The sequence below is a fragment of the Amblyraja radiata genome, chromosome 23 (genome assembly GCF_010909765.2).
Source record: "Amblyraja radiata isolate CabotCenter1 chromosome 23, sAmbRad1.1.pri, whole genome shotgun sequence".
Lineage (NCBI taxonomy): Eukaryota > Metazoa > Chordata > Chondrichthyes > Rajiformes > Rajidae > Amblyraja > Amblyraja radiata.
Window position 1 is genome coordinate 2,508,622 of NC_045978.1, and position 15,671 is coordinate 2,524,292.

Consider the following 15,671-nt stretch of genomic DNA (forward strand, 5'->3'; position numbering starts at 1 on the left):
CCCACAGGCATTGCCACTTTCATTTCACTGTACATCTTGTATGTGTATGTGACAAATGACTTGAGATGAGCCACAACAGCACTGGGACATTTTTGCAGGCAGGAGTGCACCATCTGGAATGCCTATTGCTCCTACCCTTGCCCCTGACTTCAGAAAATCTAACCTCCTGCCACATAGACAGACTTTGAAAAGGGTGGCACCAGCAAAGAGGACTGAGAAGCGCTAGCCTAGGGAGGCAGGGGAGCGCTTAGGGGACTGTTTCAAATAAATGGAATGAATCATGTTCAAGGATTTGTGACCTGGATGAATACCAAGTTGATAATAAACGTGTGGATGAATGTGTACCTAACAACATACCAAGTCTTCCCTAACCAGAAGAACCGGCTGAACCGGGAGCTCCATTTCCTGCTCAGAGATGCATCACCAGCCTTACGGACGTTTAGGACTGATAATTGCACCATACAAAAAGTCAGGTGTGCACCTGAGGGCCATCGCGAGCAGTGACAATTCCAAACTTAGCTGGTGTCCTTAACGGATGTGGCAGGATGTGAACACTATCACTTCCAATGAGGTGAAACTAGGTAGTGTAAGTGGCAATGATGCCTCACTTCCAGAGGAGCTCAATGTCCTTTTATGTACACTTTGAAAGGGGGAGCAATGAGACACCTACACGAACCCCGACAACCCTACATGGTGGCACAGCGATAGCGTTTAGTTTTAGTTTTAGAGATACAGCGCGGAAAAAGACCCTTTGGCCCACCGAGTCCGCGGCGACCAGCGATCCCCGCACATTAACATTGTCCTACACTAGGGACAATTTACATTTATTCCAAGCCAAACCTGCACGTATTTGGAGTGTGGGAGAAAACCGAAGATCTCGGAGAAAACCCACGCAGGTTGTGAAGAGAACGTGCAAACTCCCGTAGTCAGGATCGAACCCAGGTCTCTGGCACTGAAAGGCAGCAGCTATACCGCTGCGCCACCGTGCTGCCCCAGGTCAGTGACATTTTCTTTGGAAATAATTCCTGGGTAGGTGTCTTGTCTCTGATTTACAGTTTCATATTTCTAAAATAAAGCATCATTGCTTTCTCCTAAAGTACTGCTGACACTGAAAATAGTGAAATACTCTGAAGGTTAGGCAGCATTTGGCAGAGAGAGAGAAACAGATTTAAAGGGTTGGATTTGTGACCTTGCAGCAGGATTGGAAAAACTTGGAAATTAGTTTTAACTTCTAGAGAAAAAGATCAGAGCTGATTACAACAAAAGGGAAGGTCTGTGATTGGAAGAAAACCTAAAGATTGATTTAAACAAGTGGTGTGTTAGCTGAAGGAAGATGTTGAAGGCTTGTGTCGTTTGTCATAAATTGCTGATTCAGGTGTTTTTCTGGAAGACAGAGGGGGGAGGGAGAGAGAGAGAGAGAGAGAGAGGGGGGAGGGAGTGGGGGGAGAGAGAGGGAGAGGAGAGAGAGGGGAGGGAGGGAGAGAGAGAGAGAGAGGAGAGAGACAGGGGGAGAGAGGGAGAGAGAGGAGAGAGAGGGGGGGAGAGGGCGGGGGAGAGAGAGGGGGAGGTGGATGGGGGGAGAGAGAGGAAGGGAGAGAGATGGGGAGGGAGAGGGGGAGAGAGAGAGAGGGAGAGAGGGAGAGGGAGAGAGAGAGAGAGAGAGAGAGAGAGGGAGAGGGAGGGAGGGAGGGAGAGGGAGAGGGAGAGGGAGAGGAGAGAGAGGGGGGAGGGAGAGAGAGAGAGGGAGAGGGAGAGAGAGAGAGAGAGATTATCTTGCAATTTCCAGTGGCCACCAACTAACCCAGCAATGTGCACATGTTTGGGATGTGGGTGGAGCCCCAAGCACCCAGAAGAAGCGGGGAGAAGAGGCAGCAGCTCTACTAGCTGCGATCCTGTGCCGGCTTGTGCCATTGTGGCGCCCCAATAGAATGAGAGTTTGTAATCAATTATTGCAGAGGGGGAATGTGAATTCAAGACTATATTGGCAAATGATCTTGGTAATTTCTTCATCTGACATTGACAGCAGGGGCGATCTCAATTCTGCGCTGTTAGAGGATCTGTCCTGCAGATACGATAGCAAATTCTGTTTTCAAGTTCAAGTGTATTGGGTTTTTTTGAAGAACAGAACATTATCCTAGCTCCTGTACCCCCACATTTGAGTTAACAAAATAGATAATTGCTGTCGTGGAGTCTTGTTTTGGACCATAATTATGTTGCTTCTTGGCAATGGATGATATCTGAAATGGTTGAGGTTTGTTGAAAAAGTATGTGGGACTAAACACAGGGCAGATTCATTCTTATACCTGCATTCTTTGACTTTCAGATTGTATTGCTAAGATGCTCAGTTTTACTAAATGCTGCCTTCCCCACCTGTGCATTCATGTCATTTGTGAAATGAAATCCGTTATCCGTATCCTTTCTGACCCACAAGCATGTGATTGACTCTGAGCTGCCGTTTGAAATATGTTGCCAAGCCACTCGGATGTATTCAAAGCAATTAGGGTTAGGCAATGCAGCGGTATCGAGGATCTAAATGATTTTATAACTAAATATTTCTGCAGGAATGTCTTTAGCCAGAGGGTGGTGAATCTGTAGAATTCATTGCCACTGATGGCTATGGAGGCCAAGTCATTGGGTATTTTTAAAGCAGAGATTACAGGTTCTAGATTAGTAATGGCATCAAAGGTTACGAGGAGAAGGCTGGAGAATGAGGTTGAAAGGGAAAAATAGATCGCCCATGATCGAATGGCAGAGAAAACCCGATGGGCCGAATAGCCTAATTCTGCTCCTATGTCATGTGGTCTTGCGCTGCATTTAAATGAGTCATTTGCTTTTAATAGGCCGACTCCAAACTTGAAATGCTTGGGAGGTTTCGTAGGGTTAAAGTTTGTCTTTAAAATTCAAGAAATATGAACCACAAAACTATGCAGTGATGATCTTTTATTTCTTTTATGGTACACTAGAAAACATCTGCTTTTATTTGTATGTATGAACATATGTCAACATGACCTGCAAGTTGTCTTGCGATGGACTTCTGTATCACTAGTCTGGCCTCGGGTCATGGCAAGTTAAAATTGCTCAATAGCAAGTTAACATCCAAATCATTAACTTGTATTTTCAGGGTGGTCCTATTAAATGGGCATCTCGCTGGGACACTTACTTAACCATGAGTGACGTGCAGATACACTGGTTCTCCATTGTCAATTCCGTTGTTGTTGTTTTCTTCCTCTCTGGTGAGTTGATGATTGCTACATTTTCATTTTATGCAAAGGGAGTCTTCACATCTACATTATTAAGCACTAACCTTGGAGGATAAAGGCAGCCACAACTCAAAGTTATAAATGTACGGTAATCACTAATAAAATGAATGAAGTATTCAAGGGGAATATAGTTTTTTTCAATCAAAGGTATAGGAGACCCCATAGCAGAAGCGTCCACGTCGCGGGAGCTGGAAACTGGAAGTATCCTGAGCTAATTCTGCTACCACCATCATCTATTGCAACATTGCCACTGAGTGCCATCGTCCGTCTTATGCCTCCTCTTGAAAGTTGGCGTCCTTTTCAGGACGGCCGATGACAGCGATGTCAACATTTTAAACATGGAAGATGGACGCCAAAGAAGAAAGTTATAGGTAAAAAGTAGAAGATAGACAAAAATGCTGGAGAAACTCAGCGGGTGCAGCAGCATCTATGGAGCGAAGGAAATAGGCAACGTTTCGGGTCGAAACCCAAAGGGTTTCGGCCCGAAACGTTGCCTATTTCCTATTGCCTATTTCCTGCGCTCCATAGATGCTGCTGCACCCGCTGAGTTTCTCCAACATTTTTGTCTACCTTCGATTTTCCAGCATCTGCAGTTCCTTCTTAAACAGGTAAAAAGTAGTACTAGTGCAAGACATTTGATGCAAAAGATGGGATTGTGTATAATGGGATATTAAATAAAAATAATCAACTTTTGAATTGATTAGGTGAAGAAGGGTTTAAAAGTGTTTATGTGCCACGTCGGTAGGTTAAGATGGATGACTTGCTTCAATGTTCGGAAGACACTGTCTCTATACGATAAATAAAATGCTGCCTTTAACTGTAATGGGGCTACCAGGGTATCAGTGCCTGGTACGGCAATTCCAAAGCATACAAACACAAGAGGCGGCAGAGAGTTGTGGTTCAGCCTCGTCCTTCCCGGCACTACCTTCCGTACCATTAAAAGCGCCCACACAAGATGCTGTCTCAAGAATGGGTCGACTGGGCTTGTATTCACAGGAATTTAGAAGGATAAGAGGAGATCTCATGGAAACATATAACATTCTTAAAGGATTGGACAGGCTAGATGTGGGAAAAATGTTCCCGATGTTGGGGGAGTCCAGAACCACAGTTTAAGAATAAGGGGTCGACCATTTAGGACTGAGATGAGGAAAAACGTTTTCACCCAGAGAGTTGTGAATGTGGAATTCTCTGCCACAGAAGGCAGTGGAGGCCAATTCACTGGATGTTTTCAACAGGGAGTTAGATTTAGCTCTTCGGGCTAAAGGAATCAGCCATGAAGGGCCGAATGGCCTACTGCTGCACCTATTTTGCTATGTTTCTAAGAAGCGTTATCTATCAAAAAGGATTCCCACTATCCGGATCATACCCGTTTCTTGCTGCTATCAATGAGCAGGAGGTACAGAAACTGAAGTCCCACACCACCAGGTCCAGCAACAGCTGCTTTCAGACGACCGTCGGGTTCTTTAACAGACCCACACAACCGTAATCCTACTTCAGCCATGGAACACTACACACCAGCCTTTGAACTAACAGTTTTCTAATTGCATTTTTACACATCTTTTTTCTTTTTGCTGCCTTGCACAAAACGTATAACTAATGTTTTTGTCTGTTGTCTGAGTCTATCTGCCCACGATGCTGCTCGATCAAAGGTAGACAAAAGTGCTGGAGAAATTCAGCAGGTGCAGCAGCATCTATGGAGCGAAGGAAATGGGCAATGTTTCGGGCCGAAACGTTGCCTATTTCCTTCGCCCCATAGATGCTGCTGCACCCGCTGAGTTTCTCCAGCACTTTTGTCTACCTGCCAAAAGAGGTAGTTGCGGCAGATACTATAACAACATTGAATAGCTATTTAGACAGGTATATGGATAGGAAAGGTGCAGAGGATATATATGGGCCAAACGCAGGTAAACAGTTCAAGGTATCACATAGCTAGATTGAAATAAAGCCAAAGTTCTGAAAAACGAATTAAAAATCAAGCCAAATGTCCACGCAGCCAAATAATGAAAAAACAATTGGCATCACTTCCTGTCACATTTCTGGATTCAGCAGATTTATTACATTGGTTCAAGTGTTATCAAGCCTTGACTTTAAAGTGAATCAGAAGAGAAATAAAAATCAGGACAGATCCTAGGCAATTATTTTCAAAGAGCATATGTAAAAATAATAAGTGACATTCCTGTAATTTAAGGTTAAAATCAAGGACTTTTCAGATAGAGTAGACTGCTAATGGATGGAAATGTCTTGCAATCTTTCAAGGAAGCTCTGGATGCCAAATAGTATTTTTGGATGGAAGATAATGGCCTCCCACGTTAAGTCTCACCATCAGGAAATAAATGATGGTTAGGCACTTACGCAAGACGAATTAATCAAAATAGTTCAGGAGTCATATTTTAAATATATATTCTCAGTCAAAAATGCACAGATCAATTAGATGGGGTGGGAGATTGCAACCTTCACGTGGCAATCAACCTGGCCTGCAAAATCAAATAGAGCAAGTTGTCCTTCAACTTCAGGCTGTGCACGCCATACGCAAGAAGAAGAAGATTAATTAGATAATAAGATGGTTTCACTTGAACATTCATTATTACACAATACCACTTGGTATGTAGCTCCTGCAGATAGCAAAATAAGAATACATTTTCAAATGAATTTTCAAGTACAAGCACAACACCTTCAATAACTTTGACATATGGGGAAAAAAACGATGATTACTGGCAATAATGCTTGACAACACACCAACAGTTGTATCCACATACTTCACACAACCATATATCCAGAATTGCTTAGACACAGATTTGCTAATTCGGCTCACCGATGATGAATGTGTGTAAACGAGACAGGCAACTACCACATACGTGTATCATTCGGTTAATAAAGCATCTAGAAAATAATTTCATAAACAATCTAGCAACTTAGCTATATTTTTCAACACAAGATCCAAACTCTTTAAGTGAAGGTAGACAAAAATGCTGGAGAAACTCAGGGTTTGAGGCAGCATCTATGGAGCAAAAGAATAGGTGACGTTTCAGGTCGAGTCCCTTCAGGACCCTTCTCGACCCGAAACGTCACCTATTCCTTCGCTCCACAGATGCTGCCTCACCCGCTGAGTTTCTCCAGCATTTTTGACTACCTGCGATTTTCCCACCATCTGCAGTTCTCTTTCTTAAACAACTCTTAAGTGAAGTATTTTCAAGAACAGCAAGTGTGTAATCCGATACACCAAATGCTGCCCAACCCGCTGAGTTACACCAGCATTTTGTATCCATCTTTGGTATCAACCAGCATCCTTTTGATTACATTAATCAGCCTTTGAATACAGGCAGATTGTACATTGACAGTTGAAACGACTTATCTCTTTACATTACAGCCATAACTTTTAAGGTAGTGTTTGGGTAATCATGAGAACTCCCTTCAGGAAAACACAATCAGTTCACAAATTGCTTCTCCAAATGTTAAACATTCCAACCTGAGTAAATTCTGACAAATTCCCAGAATCACCAAAGGAAATAAATTTATCACAGAAACACCACTTGCAAATAACTCCACACAATCAGAGGTGCCTCCAATGGGATTAAAACAACTAAAGAATGCCCACACATAAATAACCTTGAAGGCAGCAATCCATGAAATAGAAAACTGCAGATATAAGACACCGCAGTTGCTAGAATCTTGAGCAAAACACAAAGTGCTAGAGGAACTCAGCGTGTCAGGCAGTCTGAAGAAGGGTCCCGACCCGATAAGTTATTTGTTCATCCCCTCCCCAGATGCTGCCTTACCTGCTGAGTTCCTCCAGCACTTTGTATTTTCCTTGTAATAGAAAACTATTATGCAGCTCAACCCACCATTTTTAATGCAAACTTGCATCAACTATTTACTTACAACTATTTAAAAATAGCAATCTTGTTGTGTAATACCAGGTTTGTTAAACACTGTCTTGAACCCCTGAAAAGTACTTTGATATATGCAAAATACAATGGGTGAAGTTACTGCCTTGGATTCACTCCACGAATGGTTTACATGTAGGGCGTGGAACGGTTTGACCAGCAATCAATCCTTCAGCTTAAATAAGGTGTGGGAAAGGCTGATGGGACAAGACATAGGAGATGCTGTGAAGGAGTTAAAGGGATTGGGCCCCCTCTGCTCCTGGATATTCAGGGGCTTCGACCACCGGCTACGGGGACTTTGATCGCCCCGAATGCGGATGGTAGAGGAAGAAGTTTGAATTTTATTGCCTTCCATCACAGAGAGGAATGTGGAATCCACTGTGGTGGATGTTTATGTTAACTTTTATGTGGTTGTGTGTCTTGTTGCTTTTCACTTAGTATGGCCGTATGGTAACTCAAATTTCACTGTACCTTAACTGGTACATGTGACAACAAACTAGCCTTGAAACCTTGAACCTTGGAACTTTGAGTCTGGTGCGGACATTTCACAGATAAGGGCAGGGATATCACCCCAGGGACCACTAGAGTGGAAAGGGTGCTTTGTGTAGACAGATGCAAACACTAATGAGTATGTCACAATTAAATGTACAGGCGCAAGATCAAAGCTCACACCAGGAACAGCGCGGAACAGTACAAAACAGGAACAGGCCCTTTGAGCTATGATGTCTGTGTAAAACATGATGCCAAACTAATCTAATTTGCTTACTCGAGATCCCTATCCCTCCATATCGATCTGCCTATCCAAAAGTCTCTTAAATGCCACTAATGTATCTGTCACCCGCTGAGTTTCTCCCGCATTTTTTGTCTATCTTCAATGTATCTGTCTCGATCATCACTCCCCACGTTGTGATCCAGCCACCTATCACTGTATGTAACAGCTACTTTAAAATTTGTCCCTCACCTTAAAGCTATTCCCTCTAGGCTATGACATTTTCACTTTTAGAGGAAACAGGTTCCGACTATCTACCTTACCTCTGCTTTTCAATTTAATATACATCTATCAGCCTTCCCTCAGCCTCCAGAGAAAACAATTCACTTATGCCCAACATCTCATAGATAATACCCTCCAATCCAGGCAACATAAGAATGTTTTTGTTTAGTTTAGAGACACAGCACGGACACAGGCCCTTTGACCCACCTAATCCGCGCCGACCAGCGATCCCCGCACATCAACACTATCTACACACACTAGGCACAATTTACATTTAGACCAAGCCAATTAACCTATAAAACTGTACATCTTTGGAGTGTGCGAGGAAACCGAAGACCTCGGAGAAAACCCATGAAGGTCACAGGGAGAAGGTACAAACTCTGTAAGGACAGCACCCATAGTCAGGATTGAACCCAGGTCTCTGGCGCTGTGAGGCAGCAACTCTATTGTTGCGCTACCGTGCTGCCCAGAATTCAATGTATGAAGTTTTCTCAGACACGTCTGTATACCTAAAACATTGACCATGACCCCATGGACAAACACCAGGCCACCATCTCCCTGACAGTTACCGATCTCCTCACCTCTGACCACCGCCCCTCCAAACTGATCATTTGCTCGCTTCACACTGCACATTGATTTTCACCTTCCCCAAAATCCACAAGTAGGACTGCCCTGGATGCCCCAATGTTTCTGCCATCTCCTGCCCTACCGTACCCTTATCGTTCATCTTCCTCACACTGCCCATTCATATCACCTATCCAAAATCCATAAACAGTGAGTCCTGGCAGCCCCATCTCCAAATACCTCAGTCTGAAGTAGGATCATGTTCTCCAAAGATCCAGCCTGACTCACTGAGTTAACTCTAGCACTCTGTTTGTTTTGTAAACCAGCATCTGCAGTTTCTTAGATAGACTCAAAGTGGTGGAGTAACTCAGCGGGTCAAGTAGCATGTATGGAGAAAACGGGTAGGTGACGTCTATCCATTGTAAGAGGGAGGGGGGAAGAGAACCGGAGCAAATGCTTGGTTTCCATGCCTCGGTTCTATCTTGTCGCCCCCCCCCCATTACCATGCCGAGTCCCTTCCTCTCCCTATATCTGAAACATGTTTGTGTGCGTGTGCGTGTGTGTGTATATATATATATATATAATATAATATAATATATATATATGTGTGTGTGTGTGTGTGTGTAGGTAGACACGCACACACACATATATAAACACACACATATATAAATAAATATATATATGCAGATACACACACATATACATACATACACATATACACACACATACATTGATACACACATACACTTGTCCACATACATATACACACAGATGTGCATAATACATATACACACATGTACATAATACACATATACATACAAATACATACATGTACATATACACACATGTACATAATACATACACATGTACATATACACATGTACATGATACATAAATACACATGTACATATACACACATGTACATGATACAGATATGCACATACATGTACATACATATATCCACAAATATACATGCATATATACACATACACAGACATATGTACATGTGTTCGGTCTGAGGAAGGGTCTCGACCCGAAACGTCACCCATTCCTTCTCTCCAGAGATGCTGCCTGTCCCGCATCTGCAGTTATTTCTTGTACATACACACATATACATATAGATCACATGCAAACACATGTATTTATATATATTTCTAGCTACAGTATATATACAGAGACAGTATCCGTGTATTAATAATGTCTGTGTTTATACACATACACACATATTAATTGCACGAATGCAGCTTATTCAGGGAGCTGACAGACAGTTAAAGGGCAGGGCCCGCGGCCCCGGGACTGGACTGGACGCTGCCGCCTGATCATGGCCGCCCAGCCCCGGCTCCCCACCCGCCCGCCGGCCCGGCCCGGCCCGGCCGCCTGTTACCCGGTCGGTGCCCCCACCCCGGGCCCAGGCCCAGGCCCCGGCCCCGGCCCCGCGCTGCCGTCCCCCCGCGGCGGGAGGCGGACGGACACCCCTTGACTCTCACCCTCCTCGCCGCCATCTTGTCGTCCACGTGTCACGCGCGACGGTACCGACGTCACTCAGGCCCCGCCCTCCCATAAACCCCGCCCTCCCTTAACCCGGCCCCTCCCACAAACCCCGCCCCTCCCCCCAAACCCCGCCCCTCCTTCCTTAACCCGGCCCCTCCTCGCCTCCAAAACTCCGCCCCTCGTCGAAACCCCGCCCCTCCCTAAACCCCGCCTCTCTCACAGACCCCGCCCCTCTCACAGACCCCGCCCCTCTCACAGACCCCGCCCCCTCCCCCAGACCATTGACACTAAAGATACTAGTATCCTCCAGTAGACAAACAAGCTGGAGAAACTCAGCGGGTGAGGCAGCATCTATGGAGCGAAGGAATAGGTGACGTTTCGGGTTGAGACACACATGTATATACATAAGAAGGGTCTGATGGAGGGTCTCGACTCTGCTTCCCCCAGAAAAATTGCACTACTACGACTGTATGTACGTATATATATTTATTGCTCATTATTCGATGTTCGCTCGTCTGGGGAGATGCTAACTGCATTTCGTTGTCTCTGTACTGCACACTGCACAATGACAATAAAGTTTGAATCTGAATCTGAATCAATAGATGCTGCCTGTCCCGCTGAGTTTCTCCAGCATTTTTGTCTACCTTCGATTTTCCAGCAGCTGCAGTTCCTTCTTAAACAGTATCCCCTAGTATCTTTGATTGACAGTCTGCTGGAAATCGAGGAAGGCAGCTGCAAACTCTCCCTTGTAGACACAAAATGTTGGAGTAACTCAGCGGGACAGGCAGCATCTCTGGCAAGAAGGAATGGGTGGCATTTCGGGTCGAGACCCTTCTTCAGACTGATGTCAGGGGAGAGGGAGACACAGAGATAGAATGTGGTCGGAGACAGTGAGACTGGTGGGAGAACTGGGAAGGGGAAGGGGATGGAGAGAGAGAGGGAAAGCAACGGCTGTCTGAATTTTTCTTTCAAGTTTCGATTTAAAACAACATCTGCAGTTCTTCTGACACAAACTCTCCCTTTTCCCGTCTTCAGTGACCCGAAACGTCATCCATTCCTTCTCTCCAGAGATGCTGCCTGACCCGCTGAGTTACTCCAGCATTTTTTGTCTCCCTTTTCCTCTCTAATTAAGCATTTGCACTTCAAATCACCATGGAGAGAAAATGTGCATTCATTTTTAAACATAGATACACAGACAATAGGCGTAGGAATAGGCCATTCGGCCTTTCTAGCCAGCACCACCATTCAAATATCCAATCAGTACACCACCGTTCCTGCTTGCTCCCCATATTCCTTGATCCTGTCAGCCCTAGGAGCTAAATCTAACTCTCTCTTCAAAACATCTAGTGAATTGGCCTCCACTGCCTTCCTCTGTGGCAGAGAATTCCACACATTCACAACTCTCTGAGTGAAAACGTTTTTCCTCATCTCATTTTCCTTTTCCTCTCTACACTTTGCACTTCAAAACTACATGGAAAAAATGTGCATTCATTTAGGTTATTTATTCCCTGCCCATGTTGAGGTTGCATTTGCAACAACACTATTGTTATGATTGCAAACACAATACTGTATCACTCTGTAACACAAATTGTATCACTCCATGACATCTCTGTCATTTCACTTCTATTTTGCTGTCTGACCCGCTGAGTTACTCCAGCACTCTGTGAAACGTCACCTATCCATGTTCTCCAGAGATGCTGCCTGACCCGCTGAGTTACTCCAGTACTCTGTGTATTAATCTGTTCTGGCAATAGTTTCCCATTTTAGCATATCTATATGACTAAAAGTCTCATCTTGAATGCTTCCTGTCTGCGCTGTACATTGATTTTAGAAAAAACGCTACCCTATATTGCTATGATTTTTGGCCATCTTACACAGTCCTCCTCCGCTGTAGCAGCCGTGAGGATTTTTCCGATCGATGCAAAATAAAAAAGTTATGAGTGTTTAAAAAATCTTGAGATCAGCTGATTGGTCCTCTCGCCTGTCAATCACCATGATGAAGGTAACGCCCCTTCCGGGAGCAGACAAGACTATGAAACCCCGGATGCCTGGACGTGAGTCAGTCACTCTGGAAGGTTGTGAGGGAGAGGCCACAACTGTGATTCTAAGCTGTGAAGCAACTGAACTGTGAGTCTGCAATGTACTTGCAATAAATGATTCATTAGCCCTTAATGACAATACCATGTTTGGCCTGCCCTGTGCTTGAGACTGCAATGTAAAATGAAAATGAAATGACAATGCCACGAGTTGTTTGGCCTGCCCTGTGCTTGAGACTGCAATGGAAAATGGAAATGAAATGACAATGCCATGAGTTGTTTGGCCTGCCATGTGCTTGAGACTGCAATGCAAAATGGAAGTGAAATGACAATGCCATGAGTTGTTTGGCCTGCCCTGTGCTTGAAACGACAATGCAAAATGGAAATGAAAATGACAATGCCATGAGTTGTTTGGCCTGCCCTGGGCTTGAAATGGTAATGGAAATGAAATGAGTTGTTTGGCCTGCCTGAAACCACTAATTTCGGCCCACAAGGCCCGTATTAGTCGAGAAACCAGTCCCTTTTGCCCAAAATGCCCGTATTAGCCCAGTTGGAGCATTTTGGCCCTAAAGGACCGTGCCAGGCCAGGAAAGGTCCAGAAAACGCGCCTTTCACTGAGATTTTGTTTTTTAAGTCCCTTCGGCCCATCGGGCCTGTACTATCCCAGGAGGAGTCCCTTCGGCCCATCAGTAAGTATTCTCCCTGCAAGTATTAAACCTAACCCCAGTATTTTTCTCCCTCCCTTCATTGGCTCCCTGTGAGATCCAGGCCAGGACAAACTTTCCTCCTTCCTTGCTGTGATCTGCAGAAAAAGATGAAAAATGTCTAAAATTGATTCTCCACCCTCTCTCTCACAGTCTCTCACCTGTTTTGGGCAGTATTTCTGGTAGTTTCTGAGCTACCAGCCCACCAGGCCTGAGTGACTGAGCTGCCAGCCCACCAGGCCTGAGTGACTGAGCTGCCAGCCCAAAAATCCATTCGTCCCACAATGTCCATACTCACCCTCTGGAAACCAGTCCCATCGGCCCACAACACCCATACTAGCGCTCTAGAAAGCGCCCCCTGCCAACCCCCCCACTGGCCACCAATATTGGAATTGGTGGAGAGGTGGAAGATTGCGTTGGGGGACCAGTCCTCCCGTGTGAACATGGGACCCATCGGGTCCCACTTAGTCTAGTGTTACATTAAAATTCTTCAAGATCTGTTTATACTGGTTTATTATTTTTAAATGCCTCTGAATATCAGAGCTGCGCACACTGTGATGTGCTGCTTGTATTTTGCATAATAATAATAATAATAAATTTTATTTATGGGTGCCTTTCAAGAGTCTCAAGGACACCTTACAAAAATTTAGCAAGTAGAGGAAAAACATGTAAGGGGAATGAAATAAATAGTAGAGACATGACTAGTACACAAATTCAAAACACAATACGAGGCAAAATACACCCAGAATACAATTTAAAGTTGACATTCTAGAGAGACACACCCATGCATTAGTCACTTGTTTATTTGCAATAAGTTCACAACTCCATTGTTCCGACAGTAATTTGAGTAATATTATCCAGTACTATTCTACTTTTTCTACAAGGATTGTGACAACACCAGCAGTCATGAGATGAAAGGACATGAATTATGCACTCCTAGTTAGTTCCAGCATCTTATTCTTCTGTGGCGTGCACAGCCTAAAGTTGCAGGTCAGCTTGTTCTATCTGATCGCTTTGTTTGTGTACGTCGGGTTGATTGCATTAGATGGACCAGGTGAAGGTTGCAATCTCCCACCCCAGCATCTTGTCAAGGGCATAGGGCGTAGAACAGTACAGCACACGAACAGGCCCTTCAGCCCACAAGGTCCACAATGTCAAGGCCAACTCCTATCTGCCTGTGCATAATCCATATCCCTCCATTCACTGCATATCAACATGCCTGTTCAACTCTTTTAAATGCCACTAATATATCTGCCTCCACCACCACCTCCCAGGCACTCATCTCCCACCCTCTGTTTCAAAACTTGCCCTGCACATCTCCTTTAAGCTTTGCCCCTCTCAAGGTAAAAGTTATGCCTTCCAGTAAAATTGATTTTTCCATCCTGGAAAAAAGGCTCTGGCTGCCTACTCTGTCTATGCCTCTCATAATTGTATATTCTTCCATCATGTATCCCCACAATTTCAGGCTCCCAGGTATTATTTTACTCTGGTCACTTCAGGTTTGACGGCCTGTACTCTGGAGAATACATGAAGTCTGTAACTCAGTGACTAATGCCCCTGTCCCACTTAGGAAACCTGAACGGAAACCTCTTGAGACTTTGCGCCCCGCCCAAGGTTTCCGTGCGGTTCCCGTAGGTTCCCGGAGGTTTTTGTCAGTCTCCCTATCCGCTTCCACTACCTGCAACCTCCGGCAACCACCTGCAACCTCCGGGAACCGCACGGAAACCTTGGGTGGGGCGCAAATTCTCCAGAGGTTTCCGTTCAGGTTTCCTAAGTGGGACAGGGGCATTAGGATACCTCGTGTAAGAAAGAACTGCAGATGCTGGTCGACATAAATCGAAGGTAGACATAAAATGCTGGAGTAACTCAACGGGTGAGGCAGCATCTCTGGAGAGAAGGACCGGAAACGTCGCCCATTCCTACTCTCCAGAGACGCTGCCTCACCCGCTGAGTTACTCCAGCATTTTGTGTCTACACTCAGTATACCTTTATTGTCGTTGCCGAATTGCAGCAATTATGACTCTCTAATACCAGGAAGTGAAAATCATCTTGAAATAAAATAGTCAGTAATAAAAATCATACTTTTTGGTCTATTGGAGATTAAAATTAATCCGATTTTTTTGGCAAGCTCTGTAATAATAATAATAATAATAAATTTTATTTAATGGGCGCCTTTCATACATCTCAAGGACACCTTACATAGTAATCGGAATTAAAACATATAATCGGAGTAAAACAAGTAATTAAAGACATCACAATGACACAAATTAAAAACAGAATTCAATCCAAAAACAGAAAATCAAAAACACAGTGTGAAGAGAGAGCAGCGGCAGCCAAAGCGCGCCAGCGTCCACTCTCTCTTCACGGCAGCCATCTTGGACACAGACCTACAGGACTACAATTAGACAAAAAAATCATCCCCCCACAGTGGATACCACTGTGGAGGAAGGCACAATGTCCAGTCCCCACCCCGTGTTCACCCCAAAGTCAGGCCTATTGAGGCCACCGCAGTTGCCTCTACGGAGGCCCGATGTCCCTGGCCGTTCTCACCGGGTGGTCTTGCCCCGGCGTCGGGAGAGTCCTTTCGGCGGCTGGGCCACTTGGAACGGCCGCTTCCTGGTTGGAGCCCGCGGCTGCCGAAGCCGACAAGGCCGCGTCGGTTTGGCGCTCCTAGGCTCCAGATGAAAAAGTCGGCGCCCGCTCTCCGCACTGCCGCCTTGCCGCCTCTACGCACGCCGCCT

General features: G+C 45.0%; 1 protein-coding gene across 1 annotated transcript in view; it reads right to left on the bottom strand.

The window, feature by feature from the left end:
- tm9sf4 (transmembrane 9 superfamily member 4) overlaps positions 1–10,254 on the bottom strand; it is a 53,309-nt gene extending 43,055 nt beyond the window's left edge. The window contains exon 1 of the mRNA XM_033041336.1: positions 10,187–10,254. Within this exon, the coding sequence (XP_032897227.1) occupies positions 10,187–10,201 (15 nt within the window). The 5' untranslated portion in view covers positions 10,202–10,254. The remainder of the gene's footprint in view (positions 1–10,186) is intronic.
- Positions 10,255–15,671: the final 5,417 nt, after the last annotated feature.